The sequence below is a fragment of the Colobus angolensis genome, unplaced genomic scaffold, assembly GCF_000951035.1.
Source record: "Colobus angolensis palliatus isolate OR3802 unplaced genomic scaffold, Cang.pa_1.0 Scaffold38, whole genome shotgun sequence".
Classification (NCBI taxonomy): Eukaryota; Metazoa; Chordata; class Mammalia; order Primates; family Cercopithecidae; genus Colobus; species Colobus angolensis.
This window is the reverse complement of record NW_012117154.1, coordinates 3,837,984-3,862,914: the sequence shown is the minus strand read 5'-3', so window position 1 is coordinate 3,862,914 and position 24,931 is coordinate 3,837,984. Positions and strand designations below refer to the sequence as shown.

Sequence of the window (24,931 nt, the reverse complement as noted above, 5' to 3'; positions counted from 1 at the left end):
CCAATGCACTCCAGCCTAGGCAACAGAGTAAGACTCTGTCTCAAAAAAAAAAAAAAAAGTCAAAGCCAAACATACCTGCATTCACTAAATTAACCAGCACTCTTATAGCAGTTAGTATCTCCACAGTTCTGAGAACTTTTCTAATCTTAATTTATTTGATCTTATTAGCAGTCCTTAAAAATGAGTTCCATAATTATCTCCAATTTTCAGATAAGAAAATTGAGACCAAGAACCATTTTATAGTTTGCACAAAATTGCGCAATAGGAAATAGCAGAGCTGGACACCAAGCCAGTGTGTTTAACGCTTGGCTTTATGCTGGTAGTCTCGTGCTTCTTCATGTGTAAATCTTTCTACAGAAAGTAAGGCTAGAAAATTAAAAGCAATGATTTCTCCAGAAACACTGTGGTGAATTCCATCTCTAGCTGCTTCTTGTGTCTTGACATTTTCCCTTCCTCCTTGGTTATTTTAAGGCCAAAGTGATCTTCAGCTTGGCTCAGATCATTGTAACATGCTTCTAAGCCCCTTGCTAACTTAGGCCCTAACCTTATCTTCTCAGTCTATCATATGTGGTAGCTGGAGTTCCTATCTACTTATAACATGTAGGCTCACATTTATGTCTCAAAATTAAGAATTCTGGATTTTGCAAGGCTGATGAGATTAGCCTTACTAGGAATTTCCAAGTATTTACTATATGGTATAGATAATTGATCTCCTCTCACATAGTTTATGACTGCCTCATTAAAAGTCTACCCTGTAGTGAATGGCTGATCTGCTGGGAAAGATTAGGGGATTAGAATACCTTCAGATGCTACCTTTCCTAGGAGAATGTGTGTGTTCTTCTCTCTAAGAGATATGATACATATTAAAATCCTAATGGCTTGTCTCAAGTAATATGCCTTCTTTTGGGAGATATGTTTTAAGTGAAGTCGTGTATATGTTTTAGGTAGGGATGGGTGTTTACAGCACCTCACAACATTCACCAGATAAGCAGTCACTTATTATCTTGTTTTTTATAGACACACTAGATAAAGCTTTATGGTACCTCACTGCAACTGCTCTCCAGAGTCCCCCTTTGGCCCGCCATGGTGCTGACATCAGGCATAACGCACTATGTCCTCACCAGAATTTTGAGAATTCAGCCCCACATTGTATTCTTTTTTTTTTTTTTTTTTTTTTTTTTTTTTTTTTTTTTGAGATGGAGTCTTGCTCTGTCCCCTAGGCTGGAGTACTCTCGGCTCACTGCAAGCTCCACCTCCTGGGTTCACGCCCACATTGTATTCTTGATTGCCTTTAGGAGGTTCCTATTATTTCTCACTTTATCTCCTGTTAGAGGAAAAATCAATATCAAATGCTTTGACCAGTTCACATCCAAGATGAATACTTATATTTGATAATTACTATTTGAGGCACAAATATATATTTTTTTTTTTTTTTTTTTTTTTTTTTTTTTTTGAGATGGAGTTTCACTCTTGTTGCCCAGGTTGGAGTGCAGTGGCGCAATCTCAGTTCACTGCAACCTCTGCTTCCCAGGTCCAAGCGATTCTCCAGCCTCATCCTCCTGAGTAGCTAGGATTACAGGCATGTGCCACCACATGCAGCTAATTTTGTGTTTTTAGTAGAGATGGGGTTTCTCCGTGTTGGTCAGACTGGTCTCAAACTCTGGACCTCGGGTGATCTGCCCGCCTCAGCCTCCCAAAGTGTTGGAATTACAGGCATGAGCCACCGCGCCCAGCCTGATCTGTTCTTTAAATGGTGATTCTGATTCAATTTTCCATTGAGGGAATTTCAGTATATTTTTGATAACACAATCAAAAGCAAAATGTTCCATTCCTTTGATTTAGTTAAACTTCCTCCCTTGAGGCCAGTTTTCCCTAGTGCAAAGGGCTTTTACCTGTGACAAAAGCTCATTGATATGAATCAGAAAATTTTTCAGCACTGAGATTACGCTCTTAATTTGTCCCATACTGCCAATAGTACTTTTATTGTCCCATGTATATGAAACAGTCTTATTTTTAATGTTCATTAAAATGATTCAGTTTCTTAAAATCACACCTTTACTCAGTTTCTGGTCTAGTGTTAATTACTGGTGACATTTCTCTCTTTTCAGTTCCTCCCAAGTTTGTAGTTCAGCCACGGGACCAGGATGGGATTTATGGCAAAGCTGTCATCCTCAATTGTTCTGCTGAGGGTTACCCTGTACCTACCATCGTGTGGAAATTCTCTAAAGGTATGGAGTTACTTGATCTGCTTGTTACCTGTCAAGCATTTGCTATGTTCTAAAGGATTAGATAGATGAACATTTCTAGATTTCCAGAGAAGTTTCTAGCGAATAGATATGTATCTGTTTCCACCAAGCCTATCACTCTCTCATAGACATTCCTAGTTGTCCACCTAGGTGTTTTTATTCAGACCCACAATGTGTCTGTTCTATATAACATGCCCTTGGAAAGGCCACAAAGGGATGGAAGGTTTTCCCGTAGATTGTTTCAGCACTTAGGAAGTCCTGCCTTGCCCACCTATATTACATAACCATGGTCTGCTTAGAGATCACTGCATGCTTGTCCGTGAAGACATGTGAGTTTAAATTGTCAGAACTACTCATAGCTGGAAAATTATTTCCCCAGTATTTAGATAGATGAGTGGGTTTAGAAAATTAAAGATAATATTATTGATTGTTTTATTCCCCTGATTACCTTAGAATATACACATTACACATCATCTCCTTGGCATGCTCTTTTTAAAAACAAACACACCCAGTGTCCCATCGTGATTGTCTCACGTTCCCCGCTCACACCCCTAATCATGTTCCCTCTTCTAATGCAGAGCAGTAGCTCCTGGGTTTTAGGTGACACTGTAGACATTACACAAGTAGAAATATATGACATGGAAACGAAGCGTGGAATCATGTTAGACTTTGGAAAAACAATTTCTGTTCATTAGGGTAGCTTCTTCAGAATGCTTCGTTAACGGTACTTGCAAACATCTTGGAAGTTCTCTTTCTTTTCTCATTTAGACACTTGAATTCAGCACTATGTTAATACAAAATAGTTGAGGGCCAAATACGTACTGGTGAGATCAAATAATCAGTCAGTCATAACCTTTTTTTCCCCAATAACCTAAGACCTAGTATCTAGATTTAATTACTGTGAGGTATTTGTTTTTGTGTTGACTTAATCATCGTTTATACTCTAGATGTTTCTTTTTAAAATACGATGTTGCATTTTCTCATTACGGAAACAACAATGACCAAAGGAAAAACAAATGGTACATTGGTTGCAACCCTCTTGCCAACTCTCTTTTGAGAAGAAAGGTAAATAAGTGGGGAAGAGGGTGCTAGACTCTGTCTGGGAGAAGAACTAAATTTTTAAAAGTCCCTGAGGCACCTTCCCTGTCACACACCACATCCACTGTCCATGTGCAAAGGACTTCTTCAAAAATAAAAGCCTGTTATTCGGAGTCTCTGCTCCCATGACTTTTTATTTCCTGCCATATTTTAAGCTCTATTGTGTATTATTACATGGAAGCAGATAAATATCATAGATTTAATTTAGTTTCTGTCGAGGTGCGTATTTGATGTTATGAACATTTTCCATGACATTTGCCTTCTTCGACATTGTTTTTAATGCTTGTCAATATGCAGGTGTTCTCTCTCTCCCTGAGCGTATTTACAGTTTTCACTCTCATAAACGCTATAGCAAATGAACAGTCCTGTATGTTAATTCAATGGGCATACGTGTGAGTGAAGTAAAATGGCACCAACCATATAGAAGGCTCTTACTCAGTACTGCCCAAGGGCACTTAGGCCACCAACAGTATGGGTGGGTGTATGTGGCCTAGCATCCTCACCAACTAGATAACATTTTTTTTTTAAATAGTCTTTACAACCTGATGGTTGAAAATGCCTTCTCATTTTAATTTGCATACGTAGATTGTTAACGTTGTTTAAAATGTTTTATCTTATGTTAACAGACCACTTCTACTTCTCCTTTGGGAAATTTCTTATTCAGGTTACTTGCACACTTATCTCTATGTCTTATTTATTTGGAAGTGTTTCTACATAGATTAAATAATGCTTTGTCTGTCTTGGATGTTACTAACGTTTTATCCCTTCTTACCACTAACTTAAAAATTAAGTTGTAGTAGTAGCTTTTTTGTCTTTAAATTTCATGTGCAATATCAAGTCATCAAAGAAAAAAAACTAGAAATTGCAATTTTTTAAAAAGTTAAATTCCCCCCCAAATAACATCACTCAAAGATAACCAAAGATAACTGCTGCAAACATGTTTTGTCTCTAGCCTGTCAGTCCTGTTCACAAGCAATTGTATACCCATAGATGCACATTATACATCTTTAAAATTTTTGATCATATGATTGTTGCTGGCTTATAATCTTCTTTCTTCAGTTAACAATATGCTATGTATGTCTTGTTGTAACAACAAATATGGTGCTTAATATGACTTTTTTTTTTTTTTTTTCTGGAGATGGAGTCTTGCTCTGTCACCCAGGCCGGAGTGCAGTGATGCAGTCTCAGCTCACTGCAGCCTCTGCCCCCTGGGTTCAAGCAATTATCCTGCCTCAGCCTCCCAAGCAGCTGGGATTACAGGTGCGTGCCACCACGCCCAGCTAATTTTTTGTATTTTTAGTGGAGATGAGGTTTCACCATGTTGGCCAGGCTGGTCTTGAACTCCATGACTTTTTAATGTCTGCGTAATGTTTATTTTAATACATCAATAATTACATTTATCTAATTAGTTAAGATTGAGTTCAGCTACTTAAATTCACAAGAGTCTATTTTTCTCATAAGAGGACTCTGGATGTAGACAGCTCAGGACTATTTGGCTTGGCTAAGTATCAGGCACCCAAACTCCTTATGTGTTAGGAAGATTTCTGCCTCTCCTAGCAGCATTCTTCATCCTCAAATGATAGCTACCAAGCTGTAGTGTCAACTTCCTTTCACATTTCCCTGGATAAGGAAGAGCAAAGGGAGATGGCTGCCCCTCCCACATGAGTCACCTCCCTTTAAGGTCCTTTCCAGAAGTGCATCACGGATCAATTTTACCAGCATCTCCCTGGATCACTGGCCGGGTGACCCCTGGCTGTGAAGCATCTGTAAGCCATCATGGACATAATGTGTGTTATTTTCTTAAGTCAGAGAGAGTGTTAGATACTTGGCAACTAGATATCTCCAACACGATTGTTGAATGTCATATTTTTGGTTTTTGCCAGTTTTTCTCTTAGAACAATATCATAATGACTTCTATCACATTTATCTTTGTATATGTGTTCATTTATCCCTGGGAATAAATTTCTATAAGTCGAGTTGCTGACTCAAGGAGTAAATAATTTTTATAACTTTCAATATATATTGACAATTTGCCAGCATTTTATTCATTTACACATCTCACCTCAGTTTGCAGTAGTTTCTGTCTCTTATAACCAAAATAATACTGGATATTAGGCTTTTTTTTGACATTTTCCAATTTGATACAGAAACATTGTATATTGTTATTTTAATTATTCAAACAATAAATCTATTTCTTAAGAACAATTTAGCCTTGCTTATGGAACATGTTTTCTTTCATTGCAATGATCACTAAGAGCTGAAGTGCATCTCCCTTATAAATGACAAAACTGTATAAACAAAACGAATTCAGCTTGTTTCCTTGAGAGATGCAACAATTTAATTCAGGGTAGGCCGAATTCCAGGCAAATCACTGCAGTTTAAAGGTAGCTATTGTAGAAATGAAACAATCTTTGCTTAAAAAAAAAACAAAAAAAAACCATAATGTCATTACATTTTTGACCTTGGGTCTAGATACACAAAGTCTAAGACATTCAGTTCTCTTTTTTGATTTATTTATTTTCATGAACAAATGAGGCCTCTTGTTTAAAAGAGTTTTTTTAAAAAAAAATCAGGGCTTCCTTCTGAGGTGGGTCTCACCTGTACTCCCAGAAGTCCACAGCTTAATGCCATTCTCTTGCATGCATGTCTTTTATACTGGAGGGAAAATAGTTTCAGTCGTTGTCCTGAGGACCAGAGCCATCTCCTTGTTACCTGCTGAGAAGCAAAGAGGGACTGCAAATACAAGAGAATAGATGATGCATCAGCCTGGGGCCTGGCCTGGGCCTCCTTTGCTCTCTCTGGCTGCCCACAGAATCTCTGACCTCCAGGGAATCTTGGTCTGGGAATGTCCAAAGACAAGAGTCAGAGCGTGCCTGGGGGTGATGCTGGAGGACAATGGGGAGTAGTTTGCATTTAAAATAGCATTGTCAGCATACCCCAGGAGTAGGGAGTCTGAGGAAAGACTTGAAAGACAGATGAGTCCTGTGCTGCTGTCCTCAGAGAGAGAGCAGTTGGGGCCAGCTAGTTCCCAAGTTGGGGGTGGGGGGTGAGGCGGGGAGGGTGATGCCTGGAACGATCCAGAAACACCAAGGAGGTCATTGCAGCTGTGGCAGAGTTAGTGAAAGGGAGTTCTGGGAGAGGAGACTCCTGCCCTGGGTCCCCATCAGTCATTGCAAGGACCTGGCTCTGCCGAAGTCGGGAGTGGGTATGGTGAGCATGAGGGTTGCGATGGTGATACACTCTCTTCAGCTGCTGCTGTGCTGAAGCCAGAAGCTAGGAGGCTAGCTGGGTAATCAGGGAGAGATGGTGTGATCTGCTTCATGCTTTAAAAGGATCACACTGGCATGCTGTTTTGAAAGCAGACTGTGTGGAGGACAGGAATTTCAGCTGGAGAGCTGTTCCAAGGCCTTGGCTGGGATGTGGCCGAGACCAGGGTGATGACAGTGAAGGAGGGACAAATAGTTGGATTCTGAATGTCTTTGAGTGACGGATTTACCATAGGTATGACAGAAAAGGGGAATGCCAGGCAATCAGGAGAGTGGAAGTGCCTGTGACAGACAGGACAGCTCCAGGAGGGCAGCTCTGGGGCTGGGATAAGATCAGCGTTTTGGGCTCCTCTCTTTGCAGACACAGCTGTTAATTTCCAGTATAAGCAATGATAAATTTTCTAAATATCCTAGATTTCACTGAATATTTTCTACATTGTCAGGGCTTAGACCCTCTATGTTCTGTTCTGCAGCCATATGCCCAACTTTTGCAATTGCCAGTTCTATGTTAGATTGATTTTGTGCTCAGTATGAGTTGTTTGGCCACAGTGAAGAATATTCCAACCTCTTTCTGGTTTGCAATGGTTTGTTCCTTGCCTTTTTACACCCAAAGGACAGAGTATCTGGTAGGATATTGGTAGCTCACACTATCTCCTTGGAGGGACCACAGACTGCCTGATCTCCCTGTAGAAGGAACTTAATCTTTTTGATTCTGTGCACCAAAGAGCTGATTTTGAAGTCTGGTAAAATTATTATTATTATTATCATTATTATTATTATTATTATTAGTTTGTGATGGAGTCTCGCTCTGTCACCCAGGCTAGAGTGCAGTGGCACAATCTTGGCTCGTTAAACCTCCACCTCTGGGTTCAAGTGATTCTTCTGCCTCAGCCTACCTAGCAGCAGGGACTACAGCCATGCACCACCATGCCCGGCTAATTTTTGTATTTTTAGTAGAGACAGGGTTTCACCATATTGGCCAGGCTGGTCTCAAACTCCTGACCTCGTGATTCACCCACCTTGGCCTCCCAAAGTGCTGGGATTACGTGCGTGAGCCACCGCACCTACCCCAAAGTCTGGTAAATTTTTAGCCTGTATTTTGGTGTTTTCCATTTGGGGTGAATTTTCCCATAGATGTGGTGCATCTATTTAATAGGTAGATTCAGGTTATTTTTTAAAATATTTTTCCCATGAATTGTATATCTAAGTATTTATTATCTTCCCTGCTTTCATTTTCTTCTTCAGGGTCTCTCATTGTGGTTCCATAGGATTGCCACCTATTCTCTGTAGCTGTCACTTTCTCTCTGCTTTTTTAACTCATTTATTTCCATTTTAATTTGTTCTATATTTTTCCATTTCTATTCTCCATGTCTTTTCCCCGGCAAGGTCTGTTCTTCTTTGTGACCGCTCTGGTTCTGCCTTCACTGCTGTGAGTTTATATTTTTTCTCCTTCTTTCTCTCCATCTCTGCCAGCTCACAGTTTACCCTTCTTCAGCCATGGCTTAATAGACAAGTGACTGTTTTATTCACAGTCTTCATCTAAGTCGTGACACCCGGTCTTGTTCTGTTTCTTTCTTCTACTTTGCTTATTGTTATCTTTGCTAGATCTTGGCTTCCTTTTGAATACAGTAGCCCCAAGACCCCCAGGGGATGACTGAACCATGGGGAGCACCAAACCCTGCATATACTATGTGCTTTCCTACACATGCGTACCCCTGATAAAGTTTAATTTATAAATCAGGCACAGTAAGAGATTCACAAAAATCATGAGTACTAGAATAACATTATTATTACAATGTCCTGTAGTAAAAGCTATGTGAATGTGCTCGCTCGCTCGCTCTCAAAATATCTTATGAGGCTGTACTTACCTATTTTCAGACTGTAGTTGACCTCAGGTAGCTTAAACCATGGAAAGTGAAAACGTGGATGAGGGGAAACCACTGTACTTACATTTGAAGAAAATCGATGTCTCCAGAAAAAGATTGTTTTGGGCAAATGCCTGATTCCTCAGCTCACCCTACTTCTAAGATTCTAAGCCACATCAGGCCTGGGGAAGTGCCCACCCACACCCGGCCTGTGCACACTGTTTTCACTGATGGAGGCTTTGCCCTCACCTGTGACCCACTCTGCTGGGGCTTGCTGAAGTTGACAGTGGTGGGCCTGGTTCCGTCGTCTTCCTGCATGCTCTTCTGCTCAGTTACCCTGTTGCTTGTCCATTTACCCACTCTGTAGTTGGAAGTTTAGCTATTTTCTAATTTTATAGGAAATAGAGGTTGTATTTTTCTAGGCTTTGCTCTCCCATTTGCTTTCATGTTGTTCCCAGGAAGAGAAGAAGAAATGCTGGTTTATGCCTCCATCTTCAAGTATGAAATTCTATTGTTCATATACAAAGGTTCATTGAATTTGGACTTGATTTTAGGAAAATAAGTAAAGTAGGAATCTAGGAGGAGTAGAAATCATCAGTTAGGAGACTGAGCTATAAGTTCAAACCCCAGCCACAACACAACACTGTCTGGTTGTGTGAATGCTTGTAAATTACCTACCCCATATGAACCACAGCATCCTTGCATCTGAAACAGATACAATAAGGGGGTAAATGTGATGATTTAGTAAGGTGACTCATAGAAAGCATTTATTATGGCTTCTGGCACATAGCCATTAGTCAATACGTATTAGCTATTATTGATATCATTATTGTCATTATCATGAACTTACATGGTTAGCCATTTGTCCAAAAATCATTTGTTGAAGAGCCCAAATTTTTTCATTTGTGATGCTTGATCGTCTAAGGGGAAAAATGTGAATACTGGAGTCTGTGTTTCAGCCTTTTCTCTGTTACACTGAACTGCCTGTTCAGCACCACATGTATTAGAAGTTTATATCTTTTTATTTTAATATCTGTTTTGACACTACTCCCCTTGTGACTTTTATTTTTCGAAAATGTCCTTGCTTTTTCTGCATGGATTTTTGTTTGCTTGTTCCTTCTAGATGAATATTAAGATAACTTTGTCAGGTTTCAAAAAACATCTGGAAAATTTGGAGGATCATAAATTTAAAGCTTAACATGAAGAATGTTGATGTCGTTAGAATATTGAGTCTTCCCAGCCAATACCATGGATAGTCCTTTCATGTATCCAAGTTTTTCTTTTATGAGCATTAATAATTTTATTGCATTCTTTCCATTTGTCAGTGGTAGTGAATGTTTTATAAGCTACGGCATCTGGTTTTCTTTGGTCCTTCTTGGTTTTCTGGGTGGAAAGGGGTCAAGGGCTGTCTACAGCCAGTCTTTGTTGAGCTTGTCCTTATGTAGCTGTCCACAACTCTTTCTTCTCCCAGCAAGGGTGATGCTGTTCTTAATTTAGAGGAGTTTCTGTTTCCCCACTCCGTAGCTCATACAAAGGGCTGCAATGGGGGTGTGACCCTATTTCTTCCTGTCTCTCTCAAGATTGGCTTCTCCCCCTGCTCCTTTTCCTGTGTCCTTTCTGCTCACTATAGTTTCTCCAACTCCATATTTCCCTGGAGGCTCCAGAGAATCCACCACTAGTTGGTGCACACAGTTTTACTTTTGCTACTCCTTCTCCTACTGTCCCCAGACAAGCTGCTGGAGGCTGTCACTTCTGCACTCACTAAGCACAGTCCCCCAGAGGGTCCGGCTATCCCTTACCACTAAGGCCCTAAAAGCACCCTCTTCTGCTCGATGTCATCCCACCTGCAGAAATCTTCCCCTGTGGTTATAGACTCATCAAAGGGGGCAAAAGGAACTTGATTATTTTGTTGACAGATTCATAGCAATAAAACTAGGCACTCCAGACAGTTAACTAAATGTCTCCATGCAAGATGGAGGGGGAAACACATGCTGTGCTCAGTACTGGCCAGACAGCTCAAGTGACCCTCTCTGGAGTCCCCTCCTACTTCAGAGGGGTGCCCTGGAATGGCTCACCTTGATCCTGCCCACAACTTCCCTCCCAAGGTCCAGGGGACATCCCTGGGACCTTCTGTAGCCCTCAAGACCTATGTCTCAGAAGACCATGAGAAGTATGAGGGAAAGGACAAGCCCAAGTCCCTCAAGCAGGTTAATTCTAGAGCAGGTTTTCTGTCAACACCAGTTTCAGACCTTTTCGGTGAGATGAGCAAGGCAATCTCTTCCTCAGCAGTCAAGAGAGGGCTCACACTGCAGATCACACTGAGGATGACACTGCAGATCACACTGCAGATCACCTGTAGATCACTTGAAGATCACACTGTGGATCACATTGCAGATCACACCATGGATCACACTGTGGATGACACTGCAGATCACACTGTGGATCACACTGCAGATCAGACTGCATATCACACTGCAGACCAGACTGCATATCTCACTGCAGATACCTTCAGATCACACTGCAGATCACACCGTAGATCACACTGTGGATGACACTGCAGATCATACTGCAGACCCGACTGTAGATCTCACTGCAGATACCTTCAGGTCACACTGTAGATCACACTGCTGGTCACACTGCAGTTCACACTGAGGTTGACACTGCAGATTACCTGTGGATCACACTGTGGATCATGCTGCAGATCAGACTGCAGATCTCACTGCAGATACCTTCAGATCACACTGCAGATCACACTGCAGGTCACACTGCGGATCACACTGCAGATCAACTGTGGATCACCTGCAGATCACACTGCAGATCACACCATGGACCACACTGCAGATCACCTGTGGATCACACTGGAGGTCACACTGTGGATCACACTGCAGATTACCTGCTGGTCATACTGCAGATCATGCTGCAGATCACACTGTGGATTACACTGAGGATCGCACTGCAGATCACACTGGATTACATTGAGGATTACACTGCAGATCACACTGGATTACACTGAGGATCACACTGCAGATCACACTGTGGATTACACTGAGGATCACACTGCAGATCACACTGGATTACACTGAGGATCACACTGCAGATCACACTGTGGATTACACTGAGGATCACCTGCAGATCACACTGTGGATCACACTACGGATCACACTGTGGATTACACTGCGGATCACACTGCAGATGACACTGTGGAACACACTGGAGATCACACATTCCAAAGATAAGTCTGGAAAGGAGAAAATTTTCAAGAGACATAAATTTTCTTAAATAAAATTCTCTTTTGTTTTTCCTCGATTTATATTAAAATAGCTCATTGGGGGGTATGTTCATAGAGCCCAGTAGGGATGCTACTGGGTTCTTAGGTCCTCCAAGCCTCCTCCCCAAGTTCTGGTCCCTTTGCCCTGCTCTGTATGCCCTTGCATATTTCACTCTGCCCCACCCTTGTGCCTGAGTGCCCCTGGGTCCAGTGTCCAACGTGCTTCTTCTCATTCTTTTTTTGCCCTTGCTGCCACTCACTCTGACCTTGAATGCCAATTCCACAGGCTTTGCTAAGACAAATGTCTCTTTTGCATTCCTTTTCTGGGAAATTGGGTCTCTGCATTGTCTCTGACCCTTGTCTTGTTCATCTCCTTGGGACCAGTCCCTATAATCCTGACCCTATGTTAATCCTCTTAGTGTGGATCAGCAGAATAAAACTTCTGACCACAAGCCTGACCTGGTGGAGGCTGCTGCCCTCCCACTGTCCCACCCATGCCTGTGCATCTGCAGACCATTCAGTGCTCTCACCATGCCCACTCCTAGACTCACCATTTGTCCTGCTCTGTGCTGTTTAGAGCACCCCAGGCCTCCACATCCATGGTTTTGACCTTTTCCATGTCCTTGGTTTCCTGGAACAGCAGTGACTGCCTGTTCTACACCGGTGCATTCCTCTGATCCAGGCTATCAGGTCCCGGCTCTCACCTAGTGCCGCCTATTTCCAATTATGTGGTAAGATGCATATGTTCAATTAATACGGGGAAATAATTCAAATAATCCAAAAAGGAGAAGAAGGCAATATCTTTCTATGGCACACATGGTAAAAATAAAGCCAAGTTCAAAGTCCAGTGTGGATCCTTCATGCACAACAAAAGGAGCTCTGCTTGTGTGTTCCCCAAGAAGAGACAAAGGGCCTCACAAAGAAATAATGAGTTTTAAAAACGGGTTGTAAGCTGAACAGAGAAGGTGAGTGTTCCACATATTGTTTTATTTTCTTCCTTTGATGGTAGGGAAACAGCAGAGCAGAAAACCTTCTGCCTTCCTCTGTGCTACCCTAATCAGCATCTCAGTGGTGCTGGGAGCTGCTGCAGGACCTCTGCAGGGTCCTCACCTAAGGAAGTGTAATTCCCCTAAGTCTTGGTGGAGCCACCAGGACTGTCAACCCCAAGGCCCATCTTGCTCTTCCTTTATTTTTCAGCACTCCTCCATCTTTCTTCCTTATTTGTATCCCAGGAAACTTTCTAGAAGCCTTCTTCTGGGTATAGGCAGCCACAGTGAGGACAAATGCTCGGGGAGCTCTTGTTCCAGGAAAATGGTGGCTGGAGACCTTGAATGGTAGACACAGCTGCAGGGGTCCTCCCAGGAGCAAGGCAAAGCCCTGGTGGCATCTGCATAATTGAGCTACCTCAACCACCTCCAATATCACATGACCCCTTGACGAGTGCTGAATCCTGTTCAGTTCACGGCTCAGTTTTCTGATAAGTGAATGAAGGGCCAATGTTTCATCTGGCTGATAAAAAAGGATTTTTGCATATTAGTTACATAATTCCTTATTAGTTACAGAATTAGACATTGAAGTGCTAGTGGACTAGCAAGTTGTAACAAATCCTGATTACGCACTAATCTAGACCATGACATTTCCATTGTTTTCAGCGGATAGCTTCAACATAGAAATGAAGGCATTAAGGAAAGATAACTGGATCGCACAGTGGACACAATTATGTGCACATTTATAAAAGAAGTAACCTGGATGGTGTCTCAGGGCATGGTGTGTTATCAAGAAGGGATTTAATAATAGGAATTAGAGGCATGCAAAATCTTTTGAATCATTGGACAAACTGACTGGCCCTTTAAGCACTTGAGCAGTGTGGGAACTATGAGATGCTCCTCCCATCACTGCTAACAGCTACCTCTAGTGCTTAAGCAGTGATTTGTAGAAGTTATCCCACAGGCAGCCATAAACCTAGTATTTGGAGTTGACCCATGTATCAATTTGCTGCTTCTAAAGCAAAATAATGGCTTTTCCACCCTTGCACCTTCCAAATTGTTTTTAAGTGCCTCTCACTGGTAAAATGTAAACCAGAATCTAGTAACAAAGGAGCTGGGGAAAGTAGTCTTCAGGCTTTCAAACCCTGCAGTTTAGGGCAGAGTTTAGAGGGAAAGTGGTACTTCTAAAGATCAGCACAGACCATCTGACACAAACTTTCAGTGACATAAATATTCCCTGCACAGTTGTGGAAGCTTCTTTCTCAGGGATTGGAAACATCTCTCCAGCCTGGAAACAAGCCAGTAGTGTCTCAGGACTGTGCCTCTGTTCACTTCTGGGTTCTTCTTTGTAACAGAACTCTTCAGCACTCCTCCACTGAATAAGCATTGTATTTCAGCTGCTAAACCTTATTTAGGTGCAGCTGCTGTTGCTAGTCTTGCTTTTTCTCTTCTCTTTCCATTGCGACCTCTATCTGTTTACCCAATGACTTCCTGCAATCCCGCAACTCTTCTCAGAGAAGGAAGCCCCCCTTCTGAAAGAAGAAAAACAAATTCATTCTTGAGGAAAACACCACTCTCTCCATCAGGATGAAAGGGATTGTGTTTGACTCCTTGGTGAGAAGAAAGAACAGCTTACAGCCTGACCATTGGTGTGCAAACCATAGAGCCTAAAGAGACCTCCTTTAGGTCCTGCGACTGAAGAGTCCTAAGGGGACCTCTCTGGATGAGCTAATTGACCAGGCTCTCGTGGTCCTTTTATGCAGGCGTTTATACCCACATTCTTACAATCTTGTTTTGCTTTATGTGCACAACAATCCTACATCATATGTGAAGAGATTATTCTCCTTACTCATATATGACGAAATTAAGGATGCAGAGAAAAGCCACTTGCTTTAAGGCACGGGTAGTTTTAGAGAGCATGAGAACCCAACCCTTTTGGCTTTTAGCCAAGTGCCCTCTCTACAGACCAGCAAAGACTTAACAGTGAAATAAAATTAAAAAAAAAAAAAAGAAACAGTTTTCTTATTTGCTGCTGCCTTCAAATTGGGCTCATTTGGTGACAATCAGCCAATCTTTTTCCACTGTCCCCATAGCATCCGTCCCTGGGAACACAGCTAGGCATACCTTTGCAATTAAATAAGAAAGGTGACCCACTGTTAATGTAAGTAACAATTCAGCGTGTGCCTTACATATTGCTTTAGCATTTTAGTTTCATGTAACGGAGCATTGAAATTGTCCCCACTTGACCCCTGCTAGCCACAGAAAATTGACAGTGTTTTAATTAATGACTGCTGGTTGCTGCATTGTATCTTCTAGCTAATTACCTAAAGTGCTTACCTTGTGCTAAGAAGATTACAGGATTTTACATATTGATGCAGTGGGTTAAATTTTACTCATTAGAATAAAGATGAATCCGAAGTAGATGACTGATAGGTTATTCTGTCAAACCCTGGCAAAGTCCACTTCCCTCAAATTAAACAAACGCTAACCCTTGAACTGTAGTCCTCATAGTAGATGAATTGGTTGGCAGTGTGTTCACTATTATTCCGTTTAGTAACCACAATTAAATCTTTAGATGCAATAACCCTTCAACTTAGGTTCATTTTTCTGATGAAGAAAAGATTTAATGTTTTCTTAAATGCATTTGAAACTTTATTTCTGCCTTCTTTAGGACCTTTTAGTAATAAAGCGGCTTACCTCAGGCTAGCTAAGAATTAAAAGATCATCCTTTTTCTGCTATTTAATTGAGACAACTTAGCATTGTAGTTAATTTTATGTTGTGATTCTTTAATATAAATGTTTCAACTATTACAAGCATTTTTCAGGTGAAAATTATTTAAGAAAAGGAAAAAAATGTGTTGTTGACATAGATATTCATGTAAATTTTTCAAACCATACCAGCATTTTGTTTGATTTTCAATTTCTTAAATACAGTTTTATATAATATGAAATTTTTAGATTACCTATCTTATGGTTATATTTTTTCAATCCTATATTTGGTTGAGTTTTCAGGTTGTGTGTATTGGACTGTATCTACTCTCAATTTTACAGTCAACTTTGAGAAAGACATCAATAGCCTTTACTGATTTTCAAAGTGTGTACAAATTTAAGCACTTAAATAGAAGTTGAAGGCTTTTTCCTTAATTTTAACTTCCAATAAATCTATTATCCTTACACTAATGAACACAATATCTACAAGAAGTAATTTGATAATTTATAAAAACCAAATTATTTTAAAATGCAGTGTAATTTTATAGGAGAAAAAAGCATATGATTATCTCAATATATGATTAAAAGGTAGCTAATAATATTCAACATCCTATTGTGATTAAAGCAACAAGAACAAAAAAAGAGTTTTCTAAAATAATTACGTAGAAACACTTCCTTATAACCTGACGTGCTTTGGAAAATGAAGAAAAAGACAAAAGCTCAGTAGAAAAATGGGTAAGGGATACAAATAGGCTGTTTACCAAAGAACAAATATAGATGATCAATACATTCATGATGCTCAAAATTATCTATAAAGAAAAACAAACAAAAAAATACAAAAATCTGCCAAAATGTGCAAATTGAAATAGATGAAGATTTAAAAGGTTAATAGCATACATGTTTGAGGAAAAAATTAACCCTCAGCTAGCATTGAATGAGATAACAGTACGGTTTTAAGGCAGTTTATTGTAAATACGGCAATATATTTTAAGATTCGAAGATGCATCACCTTTGGTCCAAAATTCTTCTCCCTGAGTTAGGCATACAGATTGCCTACCACTATATATTTCTCTCTACTGATGGACTGATTGATGAGTGGAGACATTCACTGCAACATGGTCCTTATTCTTGCAGAATGGGAAAGACAGAAAGCCATATAATCTTAAAATTAGTAAATAATTAAAAACGGAACGTTAAAAAGCACAAAGTTGTTTGCTTACTATGAGCCTTACCAATACATAGTTCAGGAACTTTCATCCTTCTACCATCCTATGATGAAGGTTCTATTATTATTTCCATTTTACAAGTTAAGAAGCTGAAATGTTATGTAACTTTAATTTTACACATATGTTAGGAATCTATGGCTGTGTAACAAATTATCCCAATGTAGTGGCTTAAGATGATATACATTTAATAGCTTCCCATTTCTGTAGGTCTGGAATGCATGTGTGGCTTCGCTGAGACCTCTGGTTCATGGTCTCCCCAACACTGAAACCAAGGGATTGGCTGGGATGCAGTCATTTCAGAGCTTAGCTGTGGGAGGATCTTGTCCCAAGCTCACTCCTGTGATGGTTGATACGCTTTAGTTTCTCCACCACTCCCAGTTCCTTCCCATGGGAGCCTCTCCACGGAGCAGCTCACAACATGGCAGCTGGAATTCCCCAGAGTTAGGACTGAAGGGGAGGGAGAAAGGAAGGAGAAAAACATCTTTCCATTGATCTTTTTAGCCATAGATCCTCACCCAGTATCTGTCACAGTACAAATGCTCAGTAATTAATAAAATCAATTTGCATAAAAACAAAGGATACATTATTTTATGTTGAGAAAATATTAGAAAGTCCATAATCCCTCCGAAGGCATTTACTTTTTTACTGTTTGAATTTTTGACAAAAAAAATTCAGATTCCCTAACCCAAAATTCTCATGCTTTAAATCCCAATAAGTAAACTGGTAAATAGCTTTCATTAATTGTTTTTCAAAATCAACCAGTCATATACTGATGTATTTATTTTTTCTCAAGCATTTGAGGCCAAGCACAATGGCTCATGCCTGTTATCCCAACACTTTGGGAGGCTAAAGTGGAAGGATCAATTGTGGCCAAGAGTTTCAGACAGTCTGAGCAACATAGCAAGACCCCATCTTTACAAAAAAATTTTAAAAGCTTAGCAGGGTGTGGTGATGTCTGCTTGTATTGTAGTCCCAGCTACTTGGGAGGCTGAGGTGGGAGGATTGCTTGAACCCAGGAGTTTGAGGCCACAGTGAGCTATGATGCTGTCACTGCCCTCCAACCTGGGCAATAGAGCAAGACCCTGTCTCAAAAAAAAAAAAAAAAGGCACCAAAATCTTCCGTGAACTTTCGTATGAATTAAGTTTTTGTTTTTGTTTTTTTTATATACTTTAAGTTCTGGGATACATGTGCAGAACGTGCAGGTTTGTTGCAAAGGTATACATGTGCCACGGTGGTTTGCTGCACCCATCAACCTGTCATGTAGGTTTTAAGCCCTGGATGCATTAGGTATTTGTCCTAATGCTCTCCCTCCCTTTGCCCCACTCCCTCACAGACCCCAGTATGTGATGTTCCCTTCCCTGTGTCCCTGTGTTCTCATTGTTCAACTCTCACTTATGAGTGAGAACATGCAGTGTTTGGTTTTCTGTTCCTGTGTTGGTTTGCTAAGAACGATGGTTTCCAGCTTCATCCATATCCCTGCAAAGGACATGAACTCATTCTATTTTATGGCTGTGTAGTATTCCATGGTATATATGTGCCACATTTTCCTTATCCAGTCTGTCATTGATGGGCATTTGGGTTGGTTCCAAGTCTTTGCTATAGTAAATAGTGCAGCAATAAACATACATGTGCATGTGTCTTTATAGTAAAAAGATTTATCTTTTTACTATAAAGCAATCCCAGTAATGGGATTGCTGGGTCAAATGGTATTCCTGGTTCTAGGTCCTTGAGGAATCGCCCCATTGTCTTCCACAATGGTCGAACTAATTTACACTCCCACTAACAGTGTGAAAGCATTCCTGTTTCTCCACATCCTTTCCAGCATCTATTGTTTCCTCACATTTTAATGATCACCATTATAACCGGCATGAGATGGTATCTCATTCTAGTTTTGATTTGCATTTCTCTAATGACCAGTGATGAAGAGCTTTTTTTCATATGTTTATTTGCCGTGTAAATGTCTCACATGAATTAAGTTTTAAATTATCTATATTATACAAGTTGCTGGTATAATTCTGAATTTTGTACATTTGGTAATTTATTTCCAAGGAGGGAGCAGATTTAGGGATAAAAACGGTTGTCCTTTTAGTCTCACTTTATAAAATACTCATTAGCTCGAGTGAGGAAAGCAACATATTGAAGAGATAATAAAATACTGTTATGTTTTAAAAATGTTTTTGTCCCTGACTTTGAATTCCTTATGAAAAGAAGAATTTTAAAAACATTTTCTACTTATAACCATTTTATGAAAATTCGTATTTTATGTATGTAATAAAGAACTAATGCAAACATGTGAGTTAGTAGATGCTCCACCTTCTAAATGTACAGTTATCCTATATTTACATTTCTCTCGATGACCTTTAAATCAGATATCAGAAAACTGGGCCACAATTCAAATTCGGCGCACAGCCTGTTTTTGCTTTTGTAAATAAGTATTTTAGACTATCTTATTTCCTCATAATGATCACCAACATTTATCACTATCTGCTAGGACAAAAATCAGTTCTTCTCAGATTCAGTGTTTTTGAAGAGACTCCTCCTTCTCTTCCTCCTCCCCTTCTTCCTTCTCTTCCTCCTCCCCTTCCTCCTTCTCTTCCTCCTCCCCTTCCTCCTTCTCTTCCTCCTCCCCTTCCTCCTTCTCTTCCTCCTCCCCTTCCTCCTTCTCCTCCCTTTCCTCCTCCTCCACTTGTTTTAGAGACAAAGTCTCACTGTCACCCAGGCTAGAGTACAGTGGAGCTCACTGTAACCTCAAACCCACCTCAGCCTCTCAGTGCATTGGGAGTAGCTGAGACTACAGGCATGACCTGACATGTCCAGCTAATTTTTAAAATTTTTTATAGAAATGAGGTCTCACCCCATGACCCTGGCTGGTCTGAAACTCCTGGTCTCAAGCCATGCCCCCACTCTGGTCTCCCAGAGTGCTGGGATTACAGGTGTGAGCTATCATGGCCTGCCAATAAGTTGTTACGAAGCACAATCATGCTGTTTTGTTTCTGTGTTTTCTGTGGCTACTTTCATGATTCAGTGGCAGAGATGAGTACTTGTGATAGAGACTGTATGACCTGCTGAGTTTAAAATATTTACTCACTGGCTTCACAGAAAAAGATTACCAACCTCTTTCTGAAAATGTTTAGCATTTTTATTCATGAACATGGTATAACTCTCTAATTATTTAGGTCTTATTTAGTTCTCAACGACTTTTACGATTTTCAGTGGGCTGGTCTTGCACATATTTCGTTAAATTTATTCTAAATATTTCATGGTTTTTGCCAATATGTTTTCTTTTTAATTTTTATTCCCAATTGGTTGTTACTATTATACATAAATGAAATTGACATTAATTTTTGTATATCGATGTTGTGTCCCATGACTTTGCTAAACTCATAGTTATAGCAACTTTTTTGTTTACACTTTTTGATTATGTAGAAAATAATGTTATCTGTCAGTAAAATTGATATTCTTATCAATCTACATTCATGCCTCGCTCTGTCGCCCAGGCTGGAGTGCAGTGGCACGATCTCGGCTCACTGCATCCTCTGCCTCCCAGGTTCAAGCTCAAGCAGTTCTCTGCCCCAGCCTCTCGAGTAGCTGGGATTAGCAGGAGAGTCCCTTGAACCCAGGAGGTGGAGGTTGCAGTGAGCTAAGATTGTGCCACTGCACTCCAACCTGGGTGAGAGAGCAAGACTCCATCTCAAAAAAAAAAAAAAAAAAAAAAGTCAGGTTGTCATATGTCCCCTCTAGCAGTTCCATTTTGATGGGAACCACCTGTTGCAGGAATTCTACTTGATCTCCTTATTCAGTGTGAAAGGCCCGTTTAGGAACATTATCAGTTTCTCTCGTCTCTTCAGCGGGGCTAGAGACCAGTTGCTGAGAAATCTAAACCAGAAACATGGGAAAGGAAGGCACAGCCACAGTTTCTGCCATTGTAAGCTCAAGTGAGACTAATATACAAGCTGTCATTAGGGTGTGGAGACGGCAGGAGAAAGTATCTTCCCTTCTCCTGTCCTCAGATGCAAATTCTGAAGTTTCCTGTTTAAGGCCTGTGGAGATGGCTGACCTGTTCAGCTCCTGTGTAGGTTCTTGGGCCAGGGAGTTAGCAGCTTCTCTCTAGAACACGTCCTTGGCCCAAATGTTGAGCTTCCTCCAGGAAGATCCTCACCCCAGAGCTTTCCCCTCAAGTCCCCAGACACTCAGGCCAGAGAAGAAAAATGCCCTGGGAGAATCTTTCAGGGCCTGAATCCCATTCTTCCATCCCACCCAACTCCTCCAGGCCAGAAGCAGGCAGCATGGCAGGTTCGTCCAAATCACCATCTTCCCAGAACTCTTCTAGGACCTTCATAGTCTGTTTCATTATTGCTAAAATCCTTTTTTTTACATAGTTGTATATGAATCCTTCATATGAATCGTATCACAGTCATTATAACAGCATATCATACCTGTGCCATTTCCTCCTTGCATGGAAACCCTCTGAGGAGAGCGGCGTTTTAATTCTGTGCTGTCTTACTGCACTAATCTGATGTATTTATTTAAATAACATTAAATGATATTAACAGTGTATTGTGTTTCTAGACCAGAATATAACCACCCTTAAAGAAAAACCCGCAATATTCCTATTCTCTTTGTAGCCTCAGACATGTGCAGTGAGCAAAGACTTCAAATGCCATGTCCCTGGAGCACTCCTTGTTTACATTCATATTAAGTCCCTGGGAACACAAGGAATTTATTTAGCACCGTGAGAGTTGTCTGCTTCTGTGGTGGTTCTACTGTGATTTCTTTGAATAATTTATCAGTTACTTAACACTCATCAAATTTGGCTTTTTATGTAGAAACTCTCTGTAAGTTCTGTTAGTTTTTTATCTCAGAGTCTGAAATACTGTCATTTCAAATAAATGCTTTTCTCTCTAAACAAGAATTTTAATATTGGAGGAAGGAAAGAAAAACCTGCTGTATCCTGTGACTGCCTTATGGGATCTGTGTGAAGTGTCTGGTGCTTCTCTTTATGAGTCTGGGCGTACTTGAACTCATTGTGTTCCCACACATACTCTCGTTTGCATCACTGCTCCTCTTTCTTTTTCTGTCTCAGGTGCTGGGGTTCCCCAGTTCCAGCCAATTGCCCTAAATGGCCGAATCCAAGTTCTCAGCAATGGGTCGTTGCTGATCAAGCATGTCGTGGAGGAAGACAGTGGCTACTACCTCTGCAAGGTCAGCAACGATGTGGGCGCAGACGTCAGCAAGTCCATGTACCTCACGGTTAAAAGTAAGAGAGAAGAAATGCTTCGTTTTACCTGGTTTAAATGCATAGGTCTCTGGGGGCTGCCATTTTCAATTGTCTCCATGCATACCTGTTTAAAATCAACACAAAAGGAGACCCATTGGTGTGATATATCTGGGTTTCAAGTTTTGTTGTTCTGGAAACATGATTGAAGAAGATGGTAGACGTCCAGCCAATTGTTGACAGCGTGCCCAGGGCCCCTCGTGTGTGGAGCATGAGCCACATTCTTCTTTCCCTTTGGTTCTCACAGCCATTGGTATGGGCTCTGGGCAACCCAGCAGATGAGTAGGTCTTTGCCTTTAACACCCACATTGCTACCCTGTTGATTTTTCTGTGGAAAAACCCAGTACATGGTCTCAGATGTGCTCTTTACAAAGCCTTTTGTCATGCATTTTGTTATTTGCAAGCTGGCTTGTCCATGGATTTCCTTTTAATGACCATTTTAAAATCAAGTGACTAGTAAACAACTACACAGCAGAAATGTCTAGGACTAGGCTTAATGCTGGCGCTGCTGGCCCAATATATCCAAAAGGTGCTTTATAATGAAATTATTTTCATACATTGGTCATTGGCAACCAAGTAAAGGATATAAAGTGAACCAGTTATACTGAGTCATGCTTATTAACAAATGATGGTGCATCTAGTTTACAGTGAATGGCTTATGCCCATGTATGTAATTTTCCATTGAATGAACTGTGATTTCTTCTTGATTACAAGGCTTTATTCAGACTCCCCTCTCACTGTTTTTTTTTTTTTTTTTTGAGGCAGAGGTTCACTCTTTTGCCCAGGCTGGAGTGCAGTGGTGCCATCAAAGCTCGCTGCAGCCTCGAACTCCTGAACTCAAGGGATTCTCCTACCTCAGCTTTCTTAGTAGCTAAGACTACCAGTGTATGCCACTGAGTCCAACTTTTTTTTTTTTTTTAACATTTTTTGTAAAGATGAGGGTCTCACTTTGTTGCCCAGGTTGGTCTCAAATTCCTTGCCTCAAGTGATCCTCCCCTCTTGGCCTCCCAGAGCACTGGGATTACAGGCATGAGCCACCATGCCTGGCCCTTGGATTTCCTCTTTTTTTAAACTTTATTTCTGCTATGGATAGTTTGGAAGAGTCTCTACCATATGGTTTATTAGAAGGATGGGATTTAAAAGTGACATTCAGAGGTGTGTGTATTTGTGTGTGTATGATAGTGAAAGGCTAGTTAAACAGACAAGTATCCATCCTCACTCACTGAATTGATTTTAGTTAGTCCACTGTTTCCGACAGAACAATAAAAACATCCGAGTGTTTATTTATTAAACGGTTATGTTGTGAAGTGGATTATAATTATGAAATGGGGTTGTTTTGGAATATATTCTGCACGTACTCAATACCTAGTTTTTGACTTTTAAATCATATGCTCTAGAGGAATTGATATGCAAGAATTTGATAGCAAATTGTGGTATCATTTAAATCCAGAGCTGAAATGGTAATTTTTAAAAGTTATAAATTGATGAAATAATATGGAAACCTAAAATCGGAGGAGCAGTGTTGACCAGAGTTGGTCCATCTTTCCCCAATGAAGGGGGTGTATTTTGCAGTTATTTTAATAGATTTTAAATGTATAGGATAATTTTGTAATCCATAAACACATATCTAGGACCTAATATATATAAAACCCTATGAAGGATACAAGTACAATCAACCATGGACCTTACCCTCATGAGTGACAGGCCTTGTGTTTTGGAAGGGGAGGTAACCAGCAAGAAGATAGAAGCCACTGATTATAATGCAGGCTGAAGAGTCACATGGATCATGTCTGTGACATTCAGAGGAGGATGGGGGAATTAAGGAAATGTCGGCTTGGGGGAATTAAAGAAAGCTTCGTGGAAAATAGGCTTCAAGAATAGAAGATGCCCCCACATGTCCTCTCTCCAGATCTCTGTACTCAGTGGTAGTTGTACAGCATCAGGGAGGACTAAGGAGATGAACTGCTCCCTGCCCTCGGGGAGCTTTTGCTCTCTGGGGATAATTGGGTGGGTATATGTCCAATTCCTGTCTGGCAGAATACACAGTTGGTAGAACAGAGCCGAGAACACCAGGGTGCACGGAAGAGGGTGTGATTTGCTTCTGTTTGTAGAATCAGTGACCATGTGCAATGAACTGAATGTCTGTGTCCGTTTCATGTCCATATGTTACCCCCAATGTGATGATATTAGAAGCTGAGGCCTTTGAGAAGTGATTGGGTCACAAAGGGGGAGCCCTCAGGGATGGAATTAGTGTCCTTATCGAAGGGACCCCAGAGAGCTCTCCTGTTCTCTGTTTCTACCATGCAAGGATACACAGGAAGGTGGCGACCTAGAGGAGGATGCTAGAACCTGCCCCTGCTGGCAGCCCCATCTCAGACTTCCGGCCTTAGAACTGTGAGGAATACATTTCCGTTGTTGGGAAGCCACCAACGTGTGGCACTTTGTTACAGCAGCCTCCGTTGACTAAGAAACTACGGAATGAAAAGCTGCAGCATCTGAGTTCAGTCTTAAAGACACAAGGGGCTTCAAAAGGCAGGACTGTTGAGGCTAGAGAAGGTGTTCCAGGGAGAGGAGGCAGAGAAAGCAGATACAAAAAACTGAAAGATGCCAGGCAAGAGTAACTCTCTGTTCGAATGTTTTGCGGTACATGGAGGAGATGGGAGAGGAGAACATTCAAAGTGAACACAGTTCAAAGAGAGATGATGGAGTTGGCCACATTTTACATTCTTAACCTAATACAAGCTAATCACGGAGAGGTGGATTTAAATAAATTAAATGCACCTCTCTGTGGCTGTTTGTTTTAGTTTACCTCTTTGGGCCTAGTAAATAGGAAGAACTATGCCATCTTCATAGAGTTATGAAAATTAAACAGAATAACACATGTGAAAACACATTGTATGATATAAGATGTTCTAAATAAGTATTCCAATACATACTTAGAGTAAGTGATTCTTTGGTTAGAAAGAAAGAGAAAATAAATTGATGGTGCCC

General features: G+C 40.8%; 1 protein-coding gene across 1 annotated transcript in view; it reads left to right on the top strand.

Annotated features, from left to right (window-relative positions):
* Positions 1 to 24,931, top strand: part of DSCAM (Down syndrome cell adhesion molecule) — an 849,899-nt gene that overhangs the window by 569,423 nt on the left and 255,545 nt on the right. The window contains exons 10-11 of the mRNA XM_011954055.1: positions 2,109 to 2,228; positions 21,749 to 21,922. Of these exons, the coding sequence (XP_011809445.1) occupies positions 2,109 to 2,228; positions 21,749 to 21,922 (294 nt within the window). The remainder of the gene's footprint in view (positions 1 to 2,108; positions 2,229 to 21,748; positions 21,923 to 24,931) is intronic.